Consider the following 26,635-nt stretch of genomic DNA (forward strand, 5'->3'; position numbering starts at 1 on the left):
CAGAAAAAGGCACCGCTCCTCTGGACCTCATGGTCCCCCTCTGTAAGATGGTCGCATCCAACCTTCCTGTCTTGCAGGATTTTTGTGAGGCTAACAGGAAAACAGATGGAAGACTTTCAAAGCATTTCTTTTTGCAAACCTGAATGCATTACATAAACATCAGCTATTATTGTTTCCAGGGGGAGGCCCATGGATCGTTGGCATTGACCCTTTGGCAAATGAGCAACCGGGTGAAAAAAGGGGAAAAATATCAGATTTTTTGGTGGGTAAACTGCTCTCATTCAGAGCTTCTGTTTTCTCTTCTATAAAATGGGGAAGAACAAATACTGACCCAAGTGGTCAGGAAAACCTTTTGTCAGGCTGCAAGTCTATATAAATGGATCGCCATGATTAAAGACACACTAATTATTCATCATAATAAGAGTATCTAGACTTTGATAGACTTAAAACTATGAGGAATTAAGACTCTGCAACGCCACTTCCTGTCCTCCATTTCTTCACCTGCCAGCTGGAGTTCAGACGCCAGGACCATAAGGTAGGTCTATTTTGGCTTTATGTTCTATGGTGCTTTAACCGTTATTAGATAACAGAGTATGTAGATTTGGATCTGGTTAAAAAAATCTGAGATCATCTGGCCAACTCTCATTTGAAAGAAGGGGAAGCTAAGGAGCAGGGAGAATTAATTTGCTCAAATTCGCATGCCTCCTGACTTTACCAATATCAAAGTTTTACTAGGTTATCCTACACACACACACACACACACACATTCACGCATGTATGTACACACATACACGTGTGTGCACACATATATGCACACATGCATGTACACACGCACACCCTTACACACATGCATACGAGCACACATACACACTGTCACACACAAATGTGTGCACACACACACACACAGCCCTTGCATAATTGAGCGGTAATTCGATTGAGCCATTATATATAACTATCAACAAGGGAACTCATTTGTCCTTGTCAATGGAAGAAACAGAGCAGCCTGGGGTGGACAGGACAGCCAAAGGAGGTGATTAATAATGCAAGGATTGTTTCTGATCCAGAGGTAGGGCTTGTGATGGGCCTGGACACCAGGATATCTGCAAAGCCGTTGGTGAGAAGAGGAGCCGAAGGACATCTCACACATCCCAGCCTTGAGAAAGAGGTTTGGCCCAATGTGGAGCTGAGGTATTCATGGCTATGGAAACATCCCAGGGTTTACCAAGAGTCCATAGCTTTTCATCCAGACTTCAAGTAACATGATGGATAAAGAAGAGCCATGTCCCCCCTCTTCTCTCCCACATTCCAGGGTAAAAACAGGGATGCCCTCCCATTCCAGAGGGAAGGGAAGAGGAAAATGGTGAGATACTTGTGCTTTGGGCTACCTACTATATTTGTCTGTTCCAGATCCTCAACCTCATGACTTAGCCCACAGATTTAAAACTAGATAAGATTAGAGAAAGAATAACTCTTGGGTTTCTGTGTGTGTGTGAAGGTATGTGAATGCATGTATGTGCATGAGTGTGAAGGTATGTGAATGTGTATGTGTGTGAGAGTGAAGGTATGCATGTATGTGAGGGTACATGTGTGAGGGAGCATTTGTACATGTAAGTGTGTGTGTGCAGATTCATGTGTGTGTACATGTGTGTGTGAGAGTACCTGTGATTGTGAAGGTTTGAGTAAGTAAGGGTACATGTACGAATGCAAAGATATGTGTATATGTGTGTATGTGATATGTGTGTATGTGAGGGTATGGGTGTATGTGTGTGTGTGTGAGGGTGTGAGTGTGACTGAGGGTATGTGTCCAAGGGTGCAGGTGTGAGTACAAAGGTATGGATGTGTGTGTGAGGATGCATGCATGAGTGAAGGGATGCACGTGCATGAGGGTATAGGTGTATGAGGGTGCACATGTGTGTATGAGGGAGTGAGTGTACATGTGTGTAAAGCTGCATGTCTGTGTGAGGGTGCATGTGTGAGTGCAAAGGGAAGCATGTGTGAGCAAGGGTACGTGTGTACGTGTGTGCACACATTTTGCAGCTGCCAGGATTAAGGTTTGGGGCTTGAGGAGCAGGCACACTCTGAGTTGGAGGTCGCTGTGCCCCCTTGGCCCATGAGTTTTACTAGCAGAAGGATTAAGAGTGGAATCAAGGCTCTGGTTCAATTGGTGGTCACCCCTATTCAAGCTCTGTAGGAACATTAACAGACCTCCAGACAGGACATCCTGGACCATCCAATGATCTTGGTGAAGCCATATCTGCACTTGGAATGAGAGAAAGCAGAGGACTCTGTGCCTGAAGCCCCTACCCTCATCCTGAAATCCCAAAAGGTGGTGTTGAAGGTTACTGTGAAGGTTACAGTCTTTATTTAAGAAGTATCTTTATTTAAGAAATTGTGCTCCCGGAGGGAGAAGGCCTGGTCCAATCATAGCACAGTCCCCCTCCAACTCTGTGCACATGAAGGGAGAGGTGGCAATGTTGGTTAGGATTATAGACAGCCATTCTTTAGGGAAATGTGTAGACAGAAGAATCAGGGTAGGGAGATCCTACAGAGTTTAGGGAAACAAAGAGAAATTCAAATCAGGAAGGATACACAGAGCACAGGAGAGCAGCAGCAATCTCGCCACTGGCGCTGGCATTCAGACACATCACACTGATTCACTGTCTTTCTCTCCGAGACAATTAAAAAAAGTGATTTGGAGAATCTCTGGCTTAGAAAGTTGTTAATATGGTTAGATGTGCAGGTGGAAGAGGGGATGAATTTGAAGTCAAAATGACATAGATATGAATTCTCTGATTCTGCTGCCTGTGAGACCTTGGGAAAGTCATTGCATCTATCTAGGCCTCCTCATTTTCCTAACAATAACAGCTAACATTTATTTAACTCTTACTATATGGCACGCATATCACAATTATCTTCTCATTTGATCCTTACAACAGGTTTAGGAGGTAGGTATTGTCATTATACCCATTTTACAGATGAGGAAACTGAGGCATGCAACGCTAAAGTGACTTGCCCAGGGACATGCTTCTAGTAAGTATCTGGAGCTGGAACTGATTTCAGGGCTTCCTGATTCCAGGTTCAGGGTTCCAGATAACTTCTTTAACTGAAACACGAGGCGCCAGGGTGAGATGAGGCCTAATTTCTATAATTCTATGATACCTATGACCAGAAGGCAAGGGGAGAAACTCAGATATGAGCATGTAAGTCAAGAGATTTGCTTTAAAAGATGCAGGCACCGCAGTGAAAGTGATGAAGAAGAACAGACTCATTTCTGTAAAACACATTCTATCAGACTGGAAAGGGACATGATCCATTTCCAACTGTTTGGAGATGATGCTGTACCTTGCTAGATGGAGTATGTCCCATATAATTATAACAGTGAAAAATAAATACCTCCAATCCCAACCTAGACCAGTTCTAGATTGTTGAGGACAATCAGGCTTTTGAGGAATAAAATGCAAGATAGATTTCTCCTTGGAGCAAGGAGGATTGGATGTGATTTGGGCAGCATGAGTTTAGAACACCAGGTAGGGAATGGGGAGCCGCCAAGCCCTGGCCAATTGTTTTTTTTGTTTTGTTTTTTCCCAAAGATTTGATGACATTTAAAAAGCTAATGACTCAGGCCAGTGAGTGAAATGAGATTCTGCCTAGACTAAAAAGTGAGTGTGATTGTGTACAAGCATGTTTACATATGTGTGAAGACATGCATTTCCATGTATAGGAATGGTTACATGTGTAAGTACAATGCATCTTTGTATGGTGTGTGAAGGTGCCTACTTCTCTCTGTGTGAGTGTGCAACTCTTTGCTTGTGCATCTATCATACAGATACGTGCACACACACACATACACACAGAGAAAAGACCAGAGACAGAGAGCGTGCGTGCAAAACGAGGAAATAAATGAAAAGGAAGCCAAGAGCCAGAATTAGGTGTGAAACACCAGCCCCATCATTTGTCCATCTGGAGCCATGGGCATGGCCGGAAGGCAAGACATTGGATGGAGACTCTGTTCAGATGCTTCTCTGCTTGCAGAGTTGGAAGGATGGTGAACATACTGGAGGATGAGTTAGGGTTCGAAAAATAATCTAGGCTAGAAGTGAAGGCTGTCTCTAACAATCTGAAGTATAATAGTGGTGGTGGGGATGATAAGAATAACTAGCCTTTCTGTAGCTTCACTGCCATCTGCCTCAGTTTCCTTCACTGTTCAATGAGCACCTATCTCCAAGGGTGGCTGAAGGATCCAATGAGGTCATATTGATAAAGCACGTAGCACAGATCCTGGCACACAGCAGCCACTAATAAAGTCTCATTTCTTCCCTTCCCTATAGCGTTTTAAGGGTTATAAAGCATTTTTCAAATGCTTTTTCATTTGTTATTCCCAATGCCCCTGTAAGGCAGGGGCTATTACTATACATTTTATAGACGGGAAAACTGAGGCTGATAGTTAATGAGTATCGGAGGCACAATTCAAACTTGGGTGTTCCTCCCTTTCTGATAAAAGAATTTCTTTCCCTTGGCATCCACAGTGCCCAATCCCCAAGCACAGGAGTTCGAGTATTTTAGTGACATGCAAACTCAATATAATTCGATTCCATTATCCCATGGCAACAAAAATTATGGCATGACAGTGGCATTATAGGCTGCATTTAAGAGATGATCCATGATCACAATGGTGAGAATGAAAGATCACTAGCATTTGTTCTGCAGCATTTGGGCAGCGTGCTGTACCTTCTTCCAGGAGCTGAAGGTTAGGAAGGAATTGGGAGAGAGTCCTGCGAAGGACCACTGAGGCAGTGAAAACCTTTGCTTAAGCTTATTCCATGAGAGGCTTCATTGAAGGACCTGGGGGTGGTTGGCTCCCTGGAAGCCTATCCTGCTATACAACAGGTAGTCATTGGAAAGGGGATTAGGGTCTGTTGGTTTTGTTTGGGTTTTCTGAATGGACTTCATTAGAAGAAGTAAGAGCAATGGGGTGGGGGTGGAAGAAGAACTGTGAGAGGCAGTTTAATGTGAGTAAAATATCCTGACTGCCAAAGCTGCCCTGAAGATCAATGCACTGTCTCTGGAACAACTGGCCTGTATTTCACTGGAGGTCTCTCTTCAAGCTGACACTGTACCAACACTTGTTGGGAAGTGGGACAAGATGGTCTATGGGGCCACCTCTAACTGAGACACTTTGCTTCTCAAGTCCTTAACAGCCATGGGAGGTAAAGTGAGGGAATGGAGGAGTGTAGGACGGCAAGAGGTTAATTGTGGGAATTGCACCGTGCTCAGTTCAGGAGCCAGCTCGCTTCCTTTTCTATTCAGTTATGGGCCTAGTCCAAATTCTGTCCTGTGAGAAAACTTCATTCAATCATGGGCATTGAGAGAAAACCTTATTGTGTTTTCTGTACTTAGCCCTGTGTGGCTGGGAAACAGGACCTCTTGTATCTGCTGCTTGGAAACCCTTAGCAAAGGCCTTCTGTTATGCTGACCAGAAGCCCAGTCACCCTCAAAGACTTAGGGGCAAGGAGTTTTCTCATGATGGGACTTCTCATGCAAGCCATATGTCTCCTCTGAAAACTGCCCGTGTCCTTGTCACTCAGTTATTGCTTGATATCCTTTTGTTTATAGATACTTGTGGGGAAGGGGCTTGGGAATGGGACACTTCTTTTTCTGAATGCAGAGAACTGTGTTCACTCTCCCCCTCTCAGTTTGTTCATCCAATTAGAAATCAGATTGCCTAATTAATTGGCCTTATTTGATTAATTGTTTTTAAGGTAAAAACATGTGTCTCCCTGTGTATTTGTGGTTCAGACCGAAGCCAAAGAGATCTGGCCCCGCTTTATTAGGGACAAGAATTGGCATTCATTGCTTAAGAAATCGAGACGCTCAGAAGATGAAACGTTTCTTTCCTCACTCATTTTGACTTTCTCCTGCCACCAGTGTAGAGAATGGAAAGGATATGGACTTTGAGAGCTGAAGATCTGGGTCTGCACGTATGACCTGAAATACATTGGACAAGTCACTGAAATTTGGAGCTTCAGTTTCCTCATTTGTAAAATGGGGGGTGTTTCCAGTTGTAGTAGGATCCATAGAGGAAATGCATGAAAAGTTCTGTGCATTTTATAAATGTAAACTGTCATCATTATAATCAATCGGACCTAGTTATGTAAGCTTTGAGCCCTTGCACCCGGCCAAAGTCAGAGGGAAGTGAGATGGAGTTCTTGGGAGTTCAAGATCCAAAACTGGAGACTCTAAAGTATGGGCTAGGTTCAGCTGAGCAAGGACAGCAGGGGCAGAAAGCCTGTAGGGCAGGGCCCTTTAAGCCAGAGCTCTCCCCTAGAAGAAGGTACTGTCCAGGTGTCTTGTCCCCTTAGCTTCCATGGGAAAGGAGGCCAAGGATTTGCCAGGGCCCATCATCAGAGGATGAATCTTTATTGTCCCTCATGACACAATGTGATACAAATGAACGGTAACTAGGATGATCAATATTTAAACCAGCTCAAGACAGCAGACCCTCTGGTTGCTCATCCCTTGTTTTTTATCTCTGAGATACTGCCTCCACCTGTACCCTGGAGGTGCTCTGCCATGCCAGCCCTATAAACAGTGTAAAACAAAAACAACTTCTGGAAGCTTTCCCACCATCCTTAGAATGGTATTTTTCCAAAAGAGACTTAGCAAATAAGCTAAAAAGAAGCTATCCTGTGGCAATCACTTGGAATCATCATGAAAACTCCCCACAGCAAACCCAATGATCAATGGAGAAACATGACTGGGGGGAGTGGCAGAGATGGAGATTCCTTAACCTCTTTCTGTCACAGTGAAGGCTGAGAAATGGGTAAGAAAGCTTCTGGCTAGTGGCCCAGAGGGAATTAAAGTCTATGTCACAAAGAAGAAAGCCAAGCCAGTCTCATTGGAATCCATTTGGGCAGAACCAAGGACTCACACAAAAAACAAGCATGGACATGAATGACAGCCAGAAGAGAGTGGCTCAAGGAGCCACTCAGCTTGGACACTCACCCACAAGGGAAAGGGGAAGCAGGCTCTCAAACTTGGACTTGCTTAGGGCTTGTTTAAAGCCAAAGGAAAGTTAGGTCACTTAGGAAGCTACTGCCTACCTTGAGGTGGGAAGGAAGGAAGGAAGGAAGGAAGGAAGGAAGGAAGGAAGGAAGGAAGGAAGGAAGGAAGGAAGGAAGGAAGGAAGGAAGGAAGAAAATGAAGGAAAAGGAGGAGGGAAGGAAGGAAGGAAGGAAGGAAGGAAGGAAGGAAGGAAGGAAGGAAGGAAGGAAATGAAGGAAAAGGAGGAGGGAATGAAGGAGGGAGGGAACTCATTTATAAAGTACATTAAAGCATACACACAAAACCCTTTTCCTTGCACTGACTCTGCATTGTGCATTGTATCATCACTAAAAAGTCATGTCTGAGTCCATACTTAAGTGTCTTTCCTACAATCATTCACCTAATAAACATGTAAATGGGGATTTGAGCCTTGGTCTTGTGGCTGCAGAGCCAGGCTCCATCCACTGCACCTCAGGGAAAGCCCCCAACGTAATGGACTGGCATACGTGCCAATCTTTGGCAAATGGGTGAGTTTTCTATTTCTATTTTCCAAGTATTTGTTCAACAGAATGTCAGTCTCCACATGTGTACAATGGCCCCTTCCAGGCCTAAACTCTAGGCGTGACGTTTTCACGTGCTCCCCTGGTCTTCAAGCCCACCTTCAATTTCACTTCATGTGGTTAGAAATGTGGAAATGGAGAGAGTGAGCTCACCATTGACAGCACTGGCCAGTGGTGGGTCATGCCTCTACTGAGAGTGGGATTTTAAAGCTCAGAGAAGAAAGATGCAAATATGTGTGATAAACTCTGGCACTGCATCGTTCAGGAAAACGTTGGCAGACTCAGCTGGAGTCCCAATTCAAGGGAAATTCAGCCCTAACGACCACGTTAGGTAAGCAGAGATGCCAATCAGGGGTGACTTCCTTCTCTAACTATATGGGAGACTGCTCAAGGGAATCATTCTAATACTTCCTCTGTTATTATGCTATTAAATAAATGGAAGTAGGCTTAATGACAAATGGGGAGGCACTCTGCTTCAATCTTAGTTAATCCATTAGCTTCCCTTTTCCTAAGATTAATTTTAATAATGCTACTTAATGACACAGTTTTCCTGGGTACTGTAGAATTTATTTTTACCATCATTTATGCTAATCTTCATTTCCAAAGTCAAATAATTTCCTGTTTTATAGCCATTTGTGTCATAGTTCATTCTACACACTTTAGAAAAAAAACCTCGATTCTGTAGTTGGAATAAAAATGTTTCCAACTGGCTAGAAGAGAAAGAATTGACTTGCAAGGCATTTAATTCTCTCAGGAAAATGTCTTTCCATATAGAAACCCAAGTTAAGTGATTACGAACATTCTAATCCAGATGAATTCGGTTTGAACCAATGATGTAATTTTCTCATTAATGATTTTTAATCGACTGCTACTTAATTTATTCCATAGATTACTAAAGAAAAATTTCTTGTAATTTCCCTTTAGGAAGTATTTGAATATCTTTATCATGAATCCAAATCCAAACTATGGGAAGTCCAACTCTTGAAATTAGACCCCAACCAATTCCTCCTCTTCCAAATTCCTGCCACAGGGAAGCTGCTACCACAGCAAAGGCCATCTTCAGATCTTTCATCAGCTGCCCCCTTTACCTGGAGTGCCCAGTCCTCCTTCCTACCTCCCACTCTGGTTGGTTTAATTACTCATTTTTTTTTTTAAAATTCAACTTCCTTTCTTCATGTTTCTCTACTCTATCCCCATCCCCACTCCCACCCAGGTAAGTTCCAGTCTCATTCCTCAGATTTCACTCAGGACCTTTTTATATTTTTTTCCAGCGTGCAAGCATGTTATCCATGCATTGCTGGCATGGAACATTAATCAATCGATAAGCAATCATTAAATTAGTTTCTGTGTGTGTGTGTGTGTGTGTGTGTGTGTGTGTGTGTGTGTGTGTGTGTGTGTGTGTGTGTGGTACTCCATCACTCTGGGCTAAGGGTTCCTACTTAAGAGTGTGTGTCCTGTATCCCTTTGGAAGTCTGGAAAAGCCTATGGATACTTTGTCAGAATCATGCTTCTAAATTAGCAAGGTAAAACACATAAGATTATAAATTAAATCAATTATGCTGAAATATAGTTATTAAAATTTTTTAAAAAAGGAAATTAAAGACCAGAACATCAAGAACATCTGCTAGAAACAGGAAATTGTGAAAAAATCTTTAGTCATTTTTTTTTTTCTGATAAAGGCCTCGTTTCTCAAATATGTCAGGAACTGATTCAGATTTATATGAATAAGAACCATTTCTCAATAGATAAATGCTCAAATGAACAAGGGGTTTCCCAAGGAAGAAACTGAAGCAATCAATAAGCACATTAAAAAACATAATGTTCTATTTAAATCACTAATAATTAGAAAAATGCAGATCAAAAAAATTCTGAGATACCAGCTAATACCTATCAGATTCGCTAAGATGACAAAAATGGCAAATGGCTAATGCCGGAGAGGTTGCAGAAGAAAGGTTGATGAACAGATTATTAGTGGAGCTCTGAACTGATCCAGACTTTTTTTTTTTTTTAAGTAATCTGGAATGCTGCACCAAATGCTGTAAAACTGTACATACCTAAGGCCTAGTGATAACACTGCTATGTCTACACCCAAAGATATCTTAAGAACGAGAAAGAAGAAGCCCAAAGGTACATAAAATATTTCTGGTATGTTTGGCATGTTCATAAAAAAAAAAAAAAAAAGGAAACTGAAGGGGTGACCATCAGCAGGGGCACCTTAAGTTACGGTATATGTGTATGGTGAAATACTGTTGTGTTGTAAGACAGGATGAAGGAAGATGGTTTTAGAAAATAAAACTTGGGAAAACTTACATGAATTATTGCAAAGTAAGGTGGACAGAACCAGGAGAACAATTTACACGCTAACAGTGATACTGTAAGGACAAAGAGCTTTGGAAGACTTAGGAACTCTGCTCAGAACATGACGCTGGCCAGAGTTCCAGAGATCTCACAATGAAACGTGTCGGCTCCCTTGAGAGGGAGCACTGAGGGATTCAGAGCGCTGGATGAGGATTCCTGGCTTCCTCCCTTCCTCCTTCCCTCCCTCCCTCCCTCCCTCCCTTCCTTCCTTCCTTCCTTCCTTCCTTCCTTCCTTCCTTCCTTCCTTCCTTCCTTCCTTCCTTCCTTCCCATGGCTAATGCAGAGTCTAGTTTTTGTGATTATTCATATTTGTAATTGGTTTTGTTTTTCCTCTTTTCTTAATGAGTAGGGGAGAGATGGGGGGGGGGGGGAGAGAATTTAGAACAGAAAATAAATAAAATTGAATGGAATAAAAGAGAAAAGAACCTCTACTCTGGGAGACTATGAGTTAAATGATCAAGGAACCTCTGCCAATCTTCCCGGGGCTCACCCCACAGTGTAATGAAAGCAATAATTACTTAATGTTTACTGAATGAATGGATGGATGGATGGATGAATGATTCTGGGAGTATGTGTAAGAGTGGGAAAAGAAATAATAGCTGTCTTCAAATATCTGAGTTGCTGGTACATGGATGAGGGAGAAAACACTCTGTTTACCTCCAAAGGGCAGAAACAACAAGGTTAGAATGGTCTGCTCCTTTCCCAGACCTTTTGAATTCTTTGGTGTCATCATGATAGGTCCAGGTGCTAAATTTGCTGAAGGCAAGATCCAAAGCTAGCCTGGATCACCACTGGCTCAGTTTCAGCAAAGTCAACTTGATTGCTGTATTTAATGGTTTCATGGAAACTGGGAGAGCCATTTCATTTTGTCCCAACCTAGGCTTGGCAGGGAAAGTGGACACACTTCAAAATGAATAACTGGTGGTGTAGGACTAAGGCAGACTGGAGAGGGAGAAGGAAAAAGGGAGAAAAGAGACAATAATGAAAAGATTTACAGCCATTGGTAAGAGATCAGTGGCTTAGGTTAGAATCCAAAGGGAGAGAGGCCAGGACAAAGTATATCCTAGAAATTCTAGGACATGAGGGGGGGGAATATTTGGGGACTTGTGGACGGAGAAATTGTGGGACAGGACACAGGCTTGCTGGAGTGCGTGAGTGATAGCCTGTGCTTATCCTACAAAAGGGAGAACGGTGAAGTCCTGTGTGGTCTCTGAGAATTGAGTTACATTTTAAGGAAAAGTATATCATTCCAACACACACACACACACACACACACACACACACACACACACACACACACACACACACACACCGAATTAAGCTCAGTCACATGGTCCAGCAAAACTGCTTCAATCTATCCTTGACAGCCTCATGCCAAAAATATATCCCTCTATGATCCTATGATCCTAACCCTCTAAAGTAAATAATACACTAACGAACACGAGCTTAAGGTTCAACATCAGGACTTTCTAAATATGGACTTGACTACTTTGTCAGAGAATAAGTTTTCCTTCCCTGATGACATTAAAGGGAACACAGAGCCCTTTGCTAAGTCTTATGTGGAAGGATTCATTCTTATGGAAAGAGCATTAGGCCTGGACTCAGGAAGACCTGAATTCAAATATGACCTCAGATATTTACGAGTTGTGTGACCCTGGGAAGGTTACTTCATCCTTTTTGCCTCAGTTTCCCCATCTGCAAAGTGCGCTGTAGACAGGAATGGCAACCCACTTCAGTATCTTTGCCAAGAAAACCCCAGATGAGGTCACAAAGAGCCAGGTACGGTTGAAAAAATGACTGCACAACCACAAAGAGAATGGACTCAATGAGTTATTTCTCCAGCTGTCAACAAGCTCCTTCTTTTCTCCATCTCAGTTTTGCCTCCATTTCCCCCACGTCTCCTTGGATTTGAACCTTTATTTTAGTTCATACTTGAAAATATGGGTTCGGACCCCTAGAAAGGAAGTGTCCATAGCACACACACACCTCCTCTTTCCCTGACAGGCCAAAATTAAAACAAATGGAGGGTGTAAATGAAGTGTCAGATTAACAACAACAACACCCACTAGAGGTTGCATATTAAATACCGGAAAGAGCATGAAGGAGAGGAAAGAAGTTGAATTGGTCATGTTGGGAGAGCTGGAGATGATAGATGGAAAGGTTAAGTGTTGCCTCATATCCAGAGAATGGTAAAAATAAATTAACAAATAAGTAAAATAAATCTGTCATCACAGAGAACAGAACATTCATGAAGGGACTAGGGAAGGATCATGAACAGATGCAACCCAGGGAAAGAGGCAAGGTTGAACTCTGATCCCTGTGGGTGGGGTGGAAGGAATTTCCATGCCCATGAGTGAGGGCTAAGAATCCTCCCATTTTAGATTTAGATCTTGGGGGCTCTTGGAGGCACCCAGTCCAACCCTCTCATTTTACAAATGAGACAGAAGTACAAAGAAGGCAGGAGATTTCCCAGCCGAAGGTCAACAAATATCCTAAGGGGCAGAACAGAAATTGCAACCCCAGATCTCTGATTTGATTTTCCCATTGGCCATGTTATTTCAACAGCCTCCATTAAATTGACTTATCATCAGTTTCACAATGCCACGATCCTATATACTTACACTCAGCATACTTCTGGAGCTGAGAGAATTCAGAAGGACTAAGGTGAGCCCACTTCTCCTGGTTCGTCATAATGGCTCCCGAGTTCTCTGTCACATATCAGGGAGTTCACGAAAGCCGGGTGCAAGAAGCCTGTGCTTCAGTGATTCCACATGGTCTAATGGGCAGATGATAATTCAGGATATTACATAGAAGATCAGTTTGGCAGGTGTTTGCTGATGCAAGCCCTTCCTTTTGAAGACAGATGAAAGTTCTGTAAAAAGGGAAGAGAAAAGGGAACATTTGAAGGTACATCCATCACATAGCGCTCCCTGATTACCAAAACAACCATTTCTGTTTCTCTATACGTTCTCCAGTTGCTGAAGTTCTTTGCATTACAAAGACCTTTATTCCTTTGATATAGAATAATTGCTATTTATAATTTTAAATTTCACAACACACTTTTCAGACAATATCTCATTGGAGAGGCAAAGACCTTGTGAGATACAGGATGATTTTGTACTCCATTTCTCAGTTAAGGAAACTGAGGCTGAAAAACATAAATGATTTGCTCAGTCTTACAGAGCTAGTAATTGTTATGGGGTAAAACCTGAATCCAGGTCCCATGTTTAAAGGTTATATGGTTAAAATGAAAACAAAACACTAAGCTTGGGAGTCACAGGAACTGTGTTCAAATCCTGGCTCTCCACTGTGTGACTAATGGAAAATAAACTGAGGGAGTTGGACTAAGTGATCTGTAAGATTCCTTCTAACTCTAAATGTCCATGCTATGCTTTTTATTGTTGTTCAGTCATGTTCAACTCTCTGTTACCACATTTGAGGTTTCTTGGTAGAGATTATGGAGTGGAGTTTGCCATTTCCTTCTGCTCATTTTACAGATGAGGAAACTGAGGTAGATAGGGTGAAGTGACTTGCCCAAGGTCACACAGCTAGTAAGTGTCTGAGACTGGATTTGAACTCAGGAAGATGAGTCTTCGCTACTCCAGGGCTGGCACCCTATGCACTACGGGGCCACAGAGTTGCCACTAACCCTATGCTTGCAGCCATCTTCAAAGCAAGGACTTTGTTTCTTTCCTACTATTACATAGTGGAGGTTCACTATATGCTTTATCAATTGAATATAATTGCTAGATGGGATAAAGAGCTGTTATAACATCAAAACCACCGAGTGACAGCTAAAGTCACATCTGATATGCCAGCAGCTAACACATCAGATCTGAATACCTGGGTCTTGCAACTGAGGACTGAGTGGTCAAGTTTAAAGACCTTAGGAAGAGGATGGGAAAAGGAGCTGTGCCCTTCTACATTTTCCTCACTTCTTTTGTTGAAATCTGAATCCTATTTTGTTTTTTTTTTGTTTCCTTCCGTAACTTGAGATAAAAAGAAAGGTGTGAATGTAAAGGATTAGTTGAGTTCATCTGAGACTAGTCCACAAGTCCACAGGCTGGTGCTTACATGAGATGTGGGAAGAGATAAGGGAACTCTAGCCTCTAGATGGGAGGGAAGACACACTCTTCACCTACTGATTAATGCAATAGCTTCCTGATGTCCCCCCTTTTCCCGATTAAGAGGGCCCAAAGAACACTGAAGGGGGTCTTTAGAGTCCCTGGAATCTCCAAAGAAGGAAAGGAGTGGGGCTTCCCCCAGGAAGAGAAACTCGAAGTTCTGTCCAGTTGGCTTTCCCACAGCCCCAGGCTCTGAGAAGGTGGGCAGGAATGACCCTCTGCCAGACCTCTACCCAGAGTCAGAACTGCTTTAGAGCATTTTTAATTGTATTTGTGTGTGTGCAGCTGACTCCATTAAAAAAAAAAAAACCCAAAAAACTTTATTTCCCAGGAATTCTTGAATCAAGGTATCACTGGACCAATTGGCACCTGGGCTTTGGATCTGATCCTAAATATATTGTTTCCATGTCATTTTAACTAAGAAAAAGAACATGACTTTCTTAGAAAAAATTTTTACAGCAAATTTGATGCATTAACTCAAATCTCCCTCCCCCCCCCCTTTATTTTTCCTAACAGTCCTAAGATGCTTTCTTTGAACTAGGGGCAGCCAATTTGCATCCTAATGAGAAAGATTTACAAAGTAAAGGCAACACTCTAGGGCTCCAAGCAATTATTCTTTAGGTCTGAAGCTTAGCTCAATTCCCATAAGAAAAAGCAGTTCAAAGGACTTCTTTCTCTGCTTTCTTCCCTATGCCCCCCATCTCCTCTTAGATCAGAAAGGAAGGCGGAAGCTGGGGGAGGGGAAGGGAGTCCACCACAGGTTCCTGGGCCAGTCCTTTACTTAGTCCTGGGTCCTGAAAGCTTTGGGAAGACTTCTGAAAAGAACAAGAGGGTTATTCTTATGCCTGGAGTTTTACCCACTCCCCAACGTGAAGGATCAATCTATGACCACTTGTTGGCACATTATAGCAAGGATTCTTTGGGGAGTAAAGATTTGATTAAATCACAGGGGGCACAGGGCTTAGAGCACTGGACTTGGTGTCAGCAAGGCTTGAGAACCCAGAAGCTGGGGGACCCTGGGAAAATGTTTTCATCTCCCTGTGCCTTAATCTCCTCATCGATGAAATAGGTAATATATCTTTAAACCACTTTTCAAATCCTAAAGCACCATGTAAACGTAGATCACAGCCTACCCATTCCTGATTATTCTGTGGGATCCTCAACCTTCTCTTCCCCCAAATTCCCAGTAGAGAAATATGTCTGCGTAGGATGCTAGATTCCTTCCTCTGTTTCTGCCAACGTTGCAAAGGTGCCAGGGGTGCACCTTAAAGCTGATGGTGTGCTTGTCTGTGCTGGCACCCCAATTCTAAGTACACATTCCTCCCCAGCCTCAAAACGCTATCCCTGGCGTTGCTCCCCAACCCAAGGGCACCCTTCCTAGCAATTCCTTATGAAAGGACCTTAGCAAAACACTTCTCTCTTTCCCTGGTACAGTAACAAACTGCACCAGTAAGAATTATTAGCTTGAACTGTCTTTGTACTGGCTCACAAGGATATTTGGTACCCACTGGACTATCTATGCACACTCCCTACCTCATCATCCACACCCTGGACTCCTCATTGTGTGTATCCTGGACTTTAGACATATATACACTCCCTACATCTATCTTGTCAAACAAGATATCAGTGGATGACAAACTGGGCAGTCCTCAGTCCACCCTGACAGCTAGTTAACTAGCAGGCCTAGAACTACACATCCCTGTGTGCCCCTCCCCACCTTGGGCTTTTTCTGGTGATCTCTAGGTAAAATGCCTGAGCAGTATATACAAAAAATGTGTGTTCCTTTAAGAACTGACCACTCCTTAACCACTCCCTAATCCCTCCTCCATCACCTAGTTAGCATATTTCCCTCATGTTTTACTATGGTTTATCATATATAAACTTTAACTGTACCCCTCTAAGACTGCAGGTCCCTTAAGAAATTCTGTCCACTGAGAAGCGTAAAAATAAAGCCACCTTGACTTAAAGATTGTTTGAGTCTGCGAATTCATTCCAAACAATCCTGTCCTGCACCCTGGTCCTTGAGGGGTCGCTAAACCCTCTTTGAACCACATCAAAACCATCCAACAACGATTCTTCCTGTCTTTTATTTTCATTTCTCTAGCATCTAACCCATCTTCTTTTCCTGCCACACAAGTCCTTGACCACACCCAATAATTCTGTTCTCCAGAGTTCCTCATTGGTTCCATGCTGCAGTCTACTGGCACCAAGCATAAATTTTCCTGCTCTTTGAGTGATGTGCAACTTCAGGTCTTCAGAGGCATGGTGGTCCTGGTCTCACTCTGTGCAGCAGTATGAGTAAACTGGTTGCACTAGATAGAGTTAGAGAAGGCTTTTGCTATTATGAGAAGGTTGCAAATGGTAGAAACTCTTTGCCATTGCCCACAAGCACTGCAGCCTGCTCTCCTCCTCATTTTCAGGGCCCAACTTACTGTCTATCTTCATTTTCCTTCCCAATTACACATACTTTTGTACCAACTCTACTAGTACTCATTCTGTTGGACACTGAAATCTGCACAACAGACATTCTTTATCCACTTGGTCTTTATGTGTGGGTGGACAGGCAAAACTCCTTTGAGTGAATATAAATGTTTTCCAGGAGACTGCAATGTCCTGGGGCCTGATGTAATTTGCCCTATGTGTAGGAAATCAGTCCTTGCTTTATATTCTGCTTGGGATCCCCTCCATTTCTACGGAAAATCCTTTAGGAAGCATATATGTCCCTACGGAACAAGGCCTTTTCAGTTATTATGTCTTTCAAGAAATCTTGAATGCTATTGATGTGGGAGATCCTCTGCTATGACAACATTTCTACAATGGCATTTGGCCTACTGAGCTGATTTTTTAAAATGACAAGTGATTAGCACAACAGACTCTTATATCATCCATCCATTTAAATCAAGTTGGAGACAGCAAAGATGTCATCATTTTTGACTATCACTGTGGCAGTCTGCTCCTTCCCTCCCCACGCTCTCAAGGACTCCCTCAGTGCCTGCATAAACAACCCTCAAAAAGATGTCCATGCAAGAGGAGGCACACAAGTTGGCTGCTGTCAATGTTCATTTTCTAAGTCGTTTCTGTGGGGAACTACAAAGGTCTGCGATTTTTCCCCCAGATTTATATCTCTGCACCCTTTAGACAATTTACAAATCAGTTCTGCAATATCCTCACAGTCATATCCTCTAGCATGGGAGAAAAGGAAGGGAGGGGGATAAGGCAATAAACATTTGCATGGTGGGTACTATATGCCAGATAGTGCTAAGTGCTTATGCATATACATACACACATATATGTGTATGTATGCGTATATATGTATGTGTGTATATCTATACTAAATATATTTGATCATCACAACAAACTTACAGGTAAAGTGGCATTGTTATGCCCATTTTACATTTGAGGAAAGAGAGGTGATCAGAGGTTAAATGAAATGTCCAGGATCACACGGAGTACTGGCTGTATTTGAACTCGAGGTTTCCTGACTCCAGGCCCAGCACGCAGTCTACTGTGCCACCAGCCGTACGGGTTTTCTGCATACGTATTTGATCCGGTCTGGCTGCTTTTCCTATCTTTATTCTCTTTAGCCCCTTTTATATATATAAGGGACTAGGATAATTGGGCCTGACTGAGGGGGTTCTATCATCCTTGAGAAACCCATTTGTTGTAATATTTTTTCACAAATTTTTCCATTTTTTTCTGATTGTAGATTTCTTTCCACTTTCATTTATGATTGCCATTAGGATGTCTTTGCTAAATTGGATTTCTCACAACCTTTTTTTTAAAATGAGTAGAATATATTATTTTTATGCCCACTGAGTTCCCTTTCACTCCTAAGATTGCAGGGTTATATGAAGAAAAGAAGGATAATCCTAAAAAAAAAAAAAAAAAAGAGTGAGTGTTCTTAACTGTCTCATCTTTTGAAAAACATTAGCATCAATGTCTTCCTGCTCCAATAATATGATATTTCAAAGACTGGGTCTCTAGTATCTCTAGTAATGCAGATGTCGTCACTTCTATTAGTTGGTACCCTGTCTTGGAAGTAAGTATCAAGTTAGACACCAGGCAAGATGTTGGCATCAAGTGCAGTTTAATTGGAGCTGCCTGCATTGGTCTTGGGTCCTTTTTCCCTGTGGGTCTCAACCCAGAAAACAGAAGACCACTCACTATGGGAAGTGATACAGATGAGAGTTCTGCTCACTAAGGATTACAATGGAGACCCATGGGGGTAAGGGACTTTCCTAAGTTTTTGCTAAATGTGACTTGCTTTTAACATCATTTTTGAAATGGGGTGGAGTCATCGACCCTGGAATTTCATAAGCATAGGGGACTCTTGGTTTGGGAGTCATAGAAGTACAAAGTCCTTTGGCAGTCTGTTCAAAGCTAGGAGCTCCCTAAGAATAATGTTTTTACATTTATAAAAGAAATTACCTAGGCTCATGAAGGAAACCAATTATATTGAAAAATAGTTATAAAATGTAACATATGTATATATATACATACATACAAAAATATAGATAGACAGGTAGATGTAGACATAGATATATTTCTAAAGCTCATAAACCTTAAGTTAAGAACTCATGTTTAGTTACTGGGATCACTGAGAGGCGAAGGGAGATGCCTGGTGTTTGCCCAACAGCACAGGGTAAAGCCTGAACACCCAGGTGTTCATGTCTCCAAGGCAGACTTTCTATACTCTATCATCATACATTATCATCATCATCTTCATCACCATAACTTCTCAAAGTCCAGTCCATCACCCACCCTCTGGGGAACTGGTGTGTGTGCATGTGACAAAGGGGCCACTTCCAGTTAAAGTAGTTCACAAACGAACCTTGTATCTGGCACCGAAGAATTCTTATTTTTCTTCATGCTTTAAGATTGAATCATTTATGTATTCTTATTGTAATTAATGTTACTGTTATTAGTTAGGTCCAGGTTAAACTAGACAGCCTGTGAGCTCCCTTGCAGTTTGAAGAGCGTATAATTTTGTAGCATTGTTCTATTAGGTCAAATTTAATAATGACATGAAATGGACCGAATTCTCCCACCTCCATTCCTGGGTCTTTCTCAGGGAAAACTCCAGTTCATTCAAAGAACAGCTGTTCAGTGTTCCCCCTTTGAGATCCTTCCATCCCCCTTACCTACACACTGATTCCAAAGTCCCCATGCGAGAACAAACATGTGGAGGTGGGAATGTGGGAGCTGAGAAGGGGGTGAGATCTGGTCATTCCTCTCCCATGTTCAAACATGCCCCATGCCCTGCACCCCACACTGCTGGGAGCCAAGTTCAGTGATTCTGAGGTGCTCTTAGGTTTCACCTAGCATGGCATTTGCAGTATCATCTGCTCTAAGTCAACAACTAGTTTTGAAGATGATTCCTGTAAAGCCCAATTCACCCATTGCTCCAGTGTCTTCTTGGACATGGAGGACAGCCAGTGGAAAAGCCAAGAGAGGAGACAAGGAAAGCCCTTGGCTGCTCAGGAAATATACTTAAATGTAATTGCTTTTGTAGGTGCTTGGATGAACTTTAGTGGTTATCTTTCATTGATACAAGGGGTTAATATCCTTTAGTCATTATCTTTTTCCCCCTCCAAAATGAGTCCCAGAAGGGATTAATGACAATCACCAATGCCAGAGCATCAAGGGATCCTACGGCCAGAGCTAGAAAGTGCGTCACAGGCCATGTGGTACAAAGCAAGGAAACTGAGGCCTGGAAGGCTTAAGGGGACTTGCCCCAGGTCACATGGGCAGAGCAGAGATTTGAACTCAGGGCCTCAACTCAAGTTCTACGTTCTTTCTACTATACTATTATGCCTCCCTGTGAATTAACTTTTCAAATCATGTATTTCCAGGTGTGTCAAAAAATGTGTTCATTCATTTTTCACTTAGTAGATACATGTAACCACGAAGACAGCTGAATAGCTGCCTTCCATACACTTTTCAAACTCCAAAGCTTCAAAGGAAGTGGATCATGTGCCAGATAAAAGTAATTGTAGCTGGATGATGATAGCATCCATGAAAAAGACAGAATTTTTGCACAAGGTAAAATTTTCATGAATTAACAGAGAATGCTAATACACTGAAGTCTCATTTAGCATTACTCCCCATGCCCCCCAAGAGCAAACTCCTTGTGCCCACAAAGGCGAGCCCAAAGATGTTCACAGGTCTATGACTCAGGGGTCAGCTGTAGGAAGCTCCCATGATGGAAACTCCGCCCACACGGCTTTCCTGGCCTTGTCAGTGGTGGTACACAGGGACTCTGTCCAGGGCCTCGAAGTAAAGGAGGCATGATGGGAAGATCCCAAGGGGAGATCCCTCCCTCTGCTCCATTTCCCCAGGCTCCACCATAATTAGTGCCAGATACGACTCTTCAGAACGAAAACTGGTGCCACTCCTGACTTCACACAGATTCTTTCCCCTGGAAATGTGGGTTAAAGAAGTACATCAGTCAGTCCTTAAATATTTATTGAGCACATATTATGGCCTGGCTATTTTGCTGAACAATAGGGACAGAAAGAAATATAGAAGACAGCCCGGCCCCAGGCCTTAAGGAACAGGTCTCACATGACGAGAGAAATATATGAAAAGAAGTCGAAAAGAGGGCAAGGGCCATACCTAGCAGACACCTGGCACCCAGCGGCACAGATACCTGAAGACCTCCTGCAAAGTGGGGAATGGTGAGGCATGTTACCTGAGAAGCCTACTTAAATCAAGGATCTGGGAGGACCTCTGAAGTCTACCCTCTACCTCTTCAATCAGGAGAGTGGCCCTGAGGAGGCATAATGTTCAGAGGTCTTTCCAATTTGGGGGAAAGATTAATCTCTAGAGACAGTGGTGAAATCCAAGAGAACAGCTCTTTAGAAAGTGAAGCACATTTGCATACTGAGTTTTTGAGATGAACTTTTGATCAGGAAGGAAATGAGGTCAGCTCTTCTGACACTCACATTGTATAAGTTACTGACATCTCTCTCATTTAAATCAAAAAAGTTTAGTCACCATCAGAGACAAATGACTTCTGGAGAAACAGTGATGGCACACAATGATGGAGTTTTCTTAATGACCCTGTATTGCAGAAAGCTGAGTCAGTGATGTTCACATGTGACAGAGTTCTGCAAGGTGGAAACACTATATAAATGAGGTTAATTTGGCTGACACTGGACCTGGACTCAGAAAGGCTCAAGTCAATATTCTGCCTCTGTGCCTTAAAAAGTGGGCAGTCCAAGACAGGTCACTGAATATACTGGAGACTCTTTCTTCCTGTGCAAAATGCTCTCTTTATGACAGAGCCCTTCTCATGCAGATCACCTAGACTTTAGCAGGAGCTTCTTCACTGGTGTCTCTGAAGAAAGAGGATAACTCATCTCTCACATACCTATCCCGTAAGGCTGTTTGAGACTCCACACAAAGTACATAACTCTCAAACCTGAAAGTTTGCTGTTACTAACATGTAATTTAGCCAAGATCTCAGACTATCTTGAGCAATTCTTAGAGGTAACTTTGATGTAACATTAAATAAAGTAAAATGCTGGTGAACCTAATGCCCCTTCTTTCTTTGTACACCCTCACTCTCTGTCCACTACAAGCTCAGATTCTTCTTAGCTTCTGTGGGTGGTGTTCATCTGCCCATGAAGGTAGACTCCTTGCCATGGTTCTAGCTCAGAGATGCCTAGAAGCTCAGAACAGGATGGTGCTGAGATATCATCTTGTTCAAAGCCTGCATTTTGCAGATCAGGAAAGTGAGGCTAATGGAGAAAAAGAATCCTGATGAAGGTGACACAGATTTGGAAATTGTTGAGGTGAGATCAGTACACAGATCTTCGTACTCCAAATCCTACTCTTTCTACCATGTTGGACAAAGGAAACCTTGTCTCTCCTTTTGAGGGAGAGTGGGGTGAAGTATTGCTTATAGAAGATAGTCATGCCTCAACTTCACAAGATCACTATAAGGATCCACTGACATAATGTATACAAGGTGCTTCTTAAGCCTCAATCATCCTCATCTATAAAATGGAACCTTGGATGTGATGACCTTGAAGGACCTTTTCAGGACTAGTTCTATGATCCTGGGAGCCACATGCATGATGGCTACACCTAACCATTGCTCTCTGGGCATAAAAAAATGGTGAATTTCTCTTTCATTAAATCAAATACACATGGGTGTATATATACATAAATATGTATATGTGAATGTATATATACACATATATGTATGCATATATGTATATATATCTATATCCATCCTCTTTTGGCAGTTCATAATAAGTCCTTAACCATTAGCAAACAAAAAGTTACGTCCAACAAAGAATTATCTTTAGACACTACACTAAATTAAAAATGAACGATGCTGTAATTATACCCTTTTCTTTTATTATTATTTTTAATAGTCAAGCTACAATGGTGGATGCTAGAGGCATTTTGTAGGAATTTATGCCTGTGTGGGAGGAATTGGAGTCCTTCAAACATTATTGCTTAAAGAATGCTGAGTGTCAGGGACTCTCTTTTTGCTGTATTGGCATCTGCCCAAAGAAACCCATTACTGTAGAGGGACTGTAGAGGGGTGGGGGGAATTGGAGGGAGATTTTTTTCCCTAATATGAATGATATACAAAATAAGAAATACATCTAATAGCAGATAACACCAGGTGGAACACAATTACATTCATATCTACCAATAAAAGGAAAGGTTGGGGATGGCACCTAGGGTTGTATTCTCTATCAGACGCACACCTCCTTCAGAATTTCCTTTCTATTCTAAAAGGCCCTTAGAGTGTGTGTTCCACAAGGCATGTCCATCCATCAAGGGTGTGTCAGATTTTAGCCCCCTTTTATTTTATTTTCCTTGGATATAAATAAAAAATTCTGAAGTACTCACTCTTACCTACTGAAGTATCAAAGTGCTACACTGCATTTTTCTGGAAGTTACAAGTGTAGGGACATCCCATACATGAATTGTAGGGTCTGCTGTGATCCTGACTAGCTGGTGTGAATGGAGAATCAGTTTGTTGACTTTTGAGTTGGAAGGGAATTCAATGGCCATCTCTCTCCCAAGCCGAAGACCAAGGAAGAAGGCATCGCCTCTGCTCCACCATCATTTACTCTCTCCACATTCTCAAGGTTCCCCAAAGCAGACAACTCTTATTTACTCTGGAACCACTCTAGGCCCCATGCCCAGAAACATGCAGGTTCTTCCACCCTTTCTACTTCCACACAATAGTGTTCACTCTGCTCACCCTCTACCTTTTTGGCTAACACTAATTATCATCTCAAGGACAAACAACACCTCTTTGTTCTCTCTCTGTACATCATTTATCCCATGTTCCCAATGGCTGGTTTTACCACATCCACTCCAGTGGGAGTCAGTTACTGCCCTGGGGGTAAGTAGGAGATATTCAGAACTATTTATCCTTTCATTTTTCTTGCACAGCAATCTGTCTTTCAAGTGGGGTCAACCCAGAGTCTTAACTGTGCCATCACATATGGGCCATACTGGAAGGTTTTCAACATAGTCTATGGGGGAACCACTAATAGAAAAGCAGAATCCCCATCTTTGTTAGAAATTTTATGGGGGGGCGGAGCCAAGATGGCGTAGTAGAAAGACGCACATACACATAGCTCCGAACCCACAACCCATAGAACAACTACAAAGAAGTAACTCACGGTGAATTCTGCACCCAGAGGCCACAGAACATTGGAGCTAGGGAGATTTCTGTTCCGGAGAGACCTGCAAACCTCTCGTAAAAGGTCCTTCGTGCTGAGGACTGGGCGCCAGGACTGGGAGCTGAGTACAGCCCTGCCGTGGCCGTGGCACGGAGAGGAACAGATCTGAGCGGGCTTCAGGGACGGGATCTCCAGCGGCCGCACAAGTACCTCCACCCACAGGTGACGGGGGTCGGTGAAAGAGTCCCTTTGGCGGGTCGAGGGGGGAGTGGGGTGCCCCCATGGCTCGGGCCCCCTCGGGAGACAGAAGCTGAGGGGCAGCGGCAGACCAGGGCTCCCCAAGCAGGCAGGAGCCTGGATCCATTGTTGAAGGTCTGTGCATAAACTCCCTGAGGGAACTGAGCCTGAGAGGCAGCCCTGCCCTCACCTGAGCATCTGAATTTAATCTCACACTGAATAGCAGCCCTGCCCCCGCCAAAAGCCCTGAGGCTGGAAGCAGCATTTGAATCTCAGACCCCAAACACTGGCTGGGAGGATCAGGAGGTGAGGTGGGTGTGAGGAAAATATTCAGAGGTCAAGTCACTGGCTGGGAAAATGCCCAGAAAAGGGAAAAGAAATAAGACTATAGAAGGTTACTTTCTTGGTGAACAGGCATTTCCTCTCTTCCTTTCTGATGAGGAAGAACAATGCTTACCATCAGGCAAAGACACAGAAATCAAGGCTTCTGTGTCCCAGCCCACTCAATGGGCTCAGGCCATGGAAGAGCTCAAAAAGAATTTTGAAAATCAAGTTAGAGAGGTGGAGGAAAAGCTGGGAAGAGAAATGAGAGACATGAAGTCAAAGCATGAACAGCAAATCAGCTCCCTGCTAAAGGAGACCCAAAAAAATGTTGAAGAAAATAGAAATTTTATGAAATCTCCATTTACTCAAACAAAAAAATCAGGTCTCTGTAAACTCCACTGATTTAATAATATGAACTAGATTAAAAACAAAACAACAACAATAAACAACCCTCCTTGTGCCTGAGATCCACAGAAGAGAAGCCAGAGAATGCTCTTTCTGAGTCATAAATCCAACACTTGCAGACAGTGCTAAAATCATTTAAAAAATAACTTTCAATGTTTAATACATGGCAAGTAAAATTGTAAATCAAATGCTTGAAAGTTTTATAGTAATATCCATTCAAAATGATTGGTAAGAAGGTAGGCATACCATCACAGGGTACTTCAGTTGAGGGGTTCATGGTGCTGGATCACAGTAGTTTTATTTGTAAATACATCATCCACAGAGTCACCAACGTGATTTTTCTCAAGGTTTGTATTTGTCTCTGACAAAAGTATTTAAGCTTCAGCTTCACTATTTGACCTTCCAGTGAACACTCTGAATTAACTTATTTAAGTATTGATTGACTTCACCTCTTTGCAGTTTTTACACTCTCCTCTTTCACCCTCATCAAGAGGCTTCTTAATTCCTCTTCATTTTCTGCCATCAAAATGCTAACATCTGCATATGAGATTGCTGGTATTTCACCTTGTTACCATGATTCCAGATTTTGATTTGATTTGTGTAAAAACTGGGTTGAAGTTTAACATTAACAAAAAACCCAAAGATCTCGGTAACTGGTCTCATCACTTCCTGGGAAATAAAAGGAAAAGAAATGGAAGCAATCTCAGATTTTACATTCTTGGGTTCAAAGATCACTGCCAATGGTAACTATAGCCACGGCATTAAAAAGTACTTGATCCTTGGAAGGAAACCTATGGCAAATCTGGACAACATACTAAAAAGCAGAGACGCCACCTTTCCAAAAAGGATCCATATAGTCTACACTATAGTTTTTCTAGTAGCGGTCTATAAGACTAATATAATAGTTGGATTGTAAATACTTTGGTCACATAATGGGAAGATGCACTCATTGGAAAAGACCTCTATATTGGAAATATTTGAAGGTCGAAAGGAAAGAGGATGTCAGAGGATGAGATGGTTAGAGAGTGCCATGGCAACATTGTACCTGAACTTGGACAGACTTCAAGAGATAGTGGATGGTACAATGGCCTGGTGTGCTTTGGTCCATGGGGCTATGAAGAGTGAGAGATGACTGAACAACCTAATAATAACTGCAGAAAGAAGGTTTTTATTTCCCTGTGACCCAATAATAAATGCTTATTAATTGACAATGGATTCTGATTACCTACGAGGTGTCCTTCCAACTCTTTTTGTGTTTAAGGATTATTAAAATCCAAGGCCACTCTATTTCTTCCTTATCTCCTATTATTCTCTTCCAAGGACTCGAAAGTCCTGCCAAACTAGATCATCTACAATTCTTTACAAAGATCACCTGTTTTCTCACATCCATGCCTTTGCTGACATTCCCCCAACCCCCATGACCAGGGCTCTCTCTTCATACTCTCAGTTTCTCCAACTACTTTTTAAAATTCCTCTGATCCTTTAAGCCTAACTCAGATTCAAAGCTTCCACGAACCCTTTCCTGACTTTTATTAGTAATTGTCTTTTAACCCAGGTGGACTTCATATAGCAATTTCTTTGCATTTCCTCTATCATCATCTTGTTGCCAATGCCAGGGGCCAAGGCTAGGGAAACAAGTGCCCTGGGACACCCTCTCCTACCTGGCACCTGCTTCTACCAGAACACTATTTCAGGAAACTCCCAAGCATGATTCACCTCACCCTCTCCAGTTCTGCAGCCGTAGATTTTAATTAAATCAACTCTGCCACTCTCCTGGAAGGGATATGTGAATCTACCTCCCTATGGCCCCCCTCCATCCCTGTAAATTTCCAAACCAGAATATTTCTTTTCCTGGGTCACCACTTTCCTAAGTTTATTATGTGCTCATTATAATACAAGCTCTTCGAAAGTAGCAGTTGTCTCTACTGTT

At 42.5% G+C, this 26,635-nt stretch overlaps 1 protein-coding gene across 5 annotated transcripts in view; it reads right to left on the reverse strand.

The window, feature by feature from the left end:
• DGKB (diacylglycerol kinase beta) overlaps nucleotides 1-26,635 on the reverse strand; it is a 686,362-nt gene that overhangs the window by 584,651 nt on the left and 75,076 nt on the right. For 2 of the 5 annotated variants that reach the window (XM_072650808.1, XM_072650809.1), the window contains exon 2: nucleotides 12,581-12,831. In XM_072650808.1, coding sequence (XP_072506909.1) covers nucleotides 12,581-12,650 — 70 coding nt within the window. In that variant the 5' untranslated portion in view covers nucleotides 12,651-12,831. Of the gene's footprint in view, nucleotides 1-9,911; nucleotides 10,011-12,580; nucleotides 12,832-26,635 lie in introns of those variants that run through there. The other 3 variants (XM_072650812.1, XM_072650810.1, XM_072650811.1) reach the window with 2 other exon arrangements.

Source organism: Notamacropus eugenii, chromosome 3 (assembly GCF_028372415.1).
Source record: "Notamacropus eugenii isolate mMacEug1 chromosome 3, mMacEug1.pri_v2, whole genome shotgun sequence".
Lineage (NCBI taxonomy): Eukaryota > Metazoa > Chordata > Mammalia > Diprotodontia > Macropodidae > Notamacropus > Notamacropus eugenii.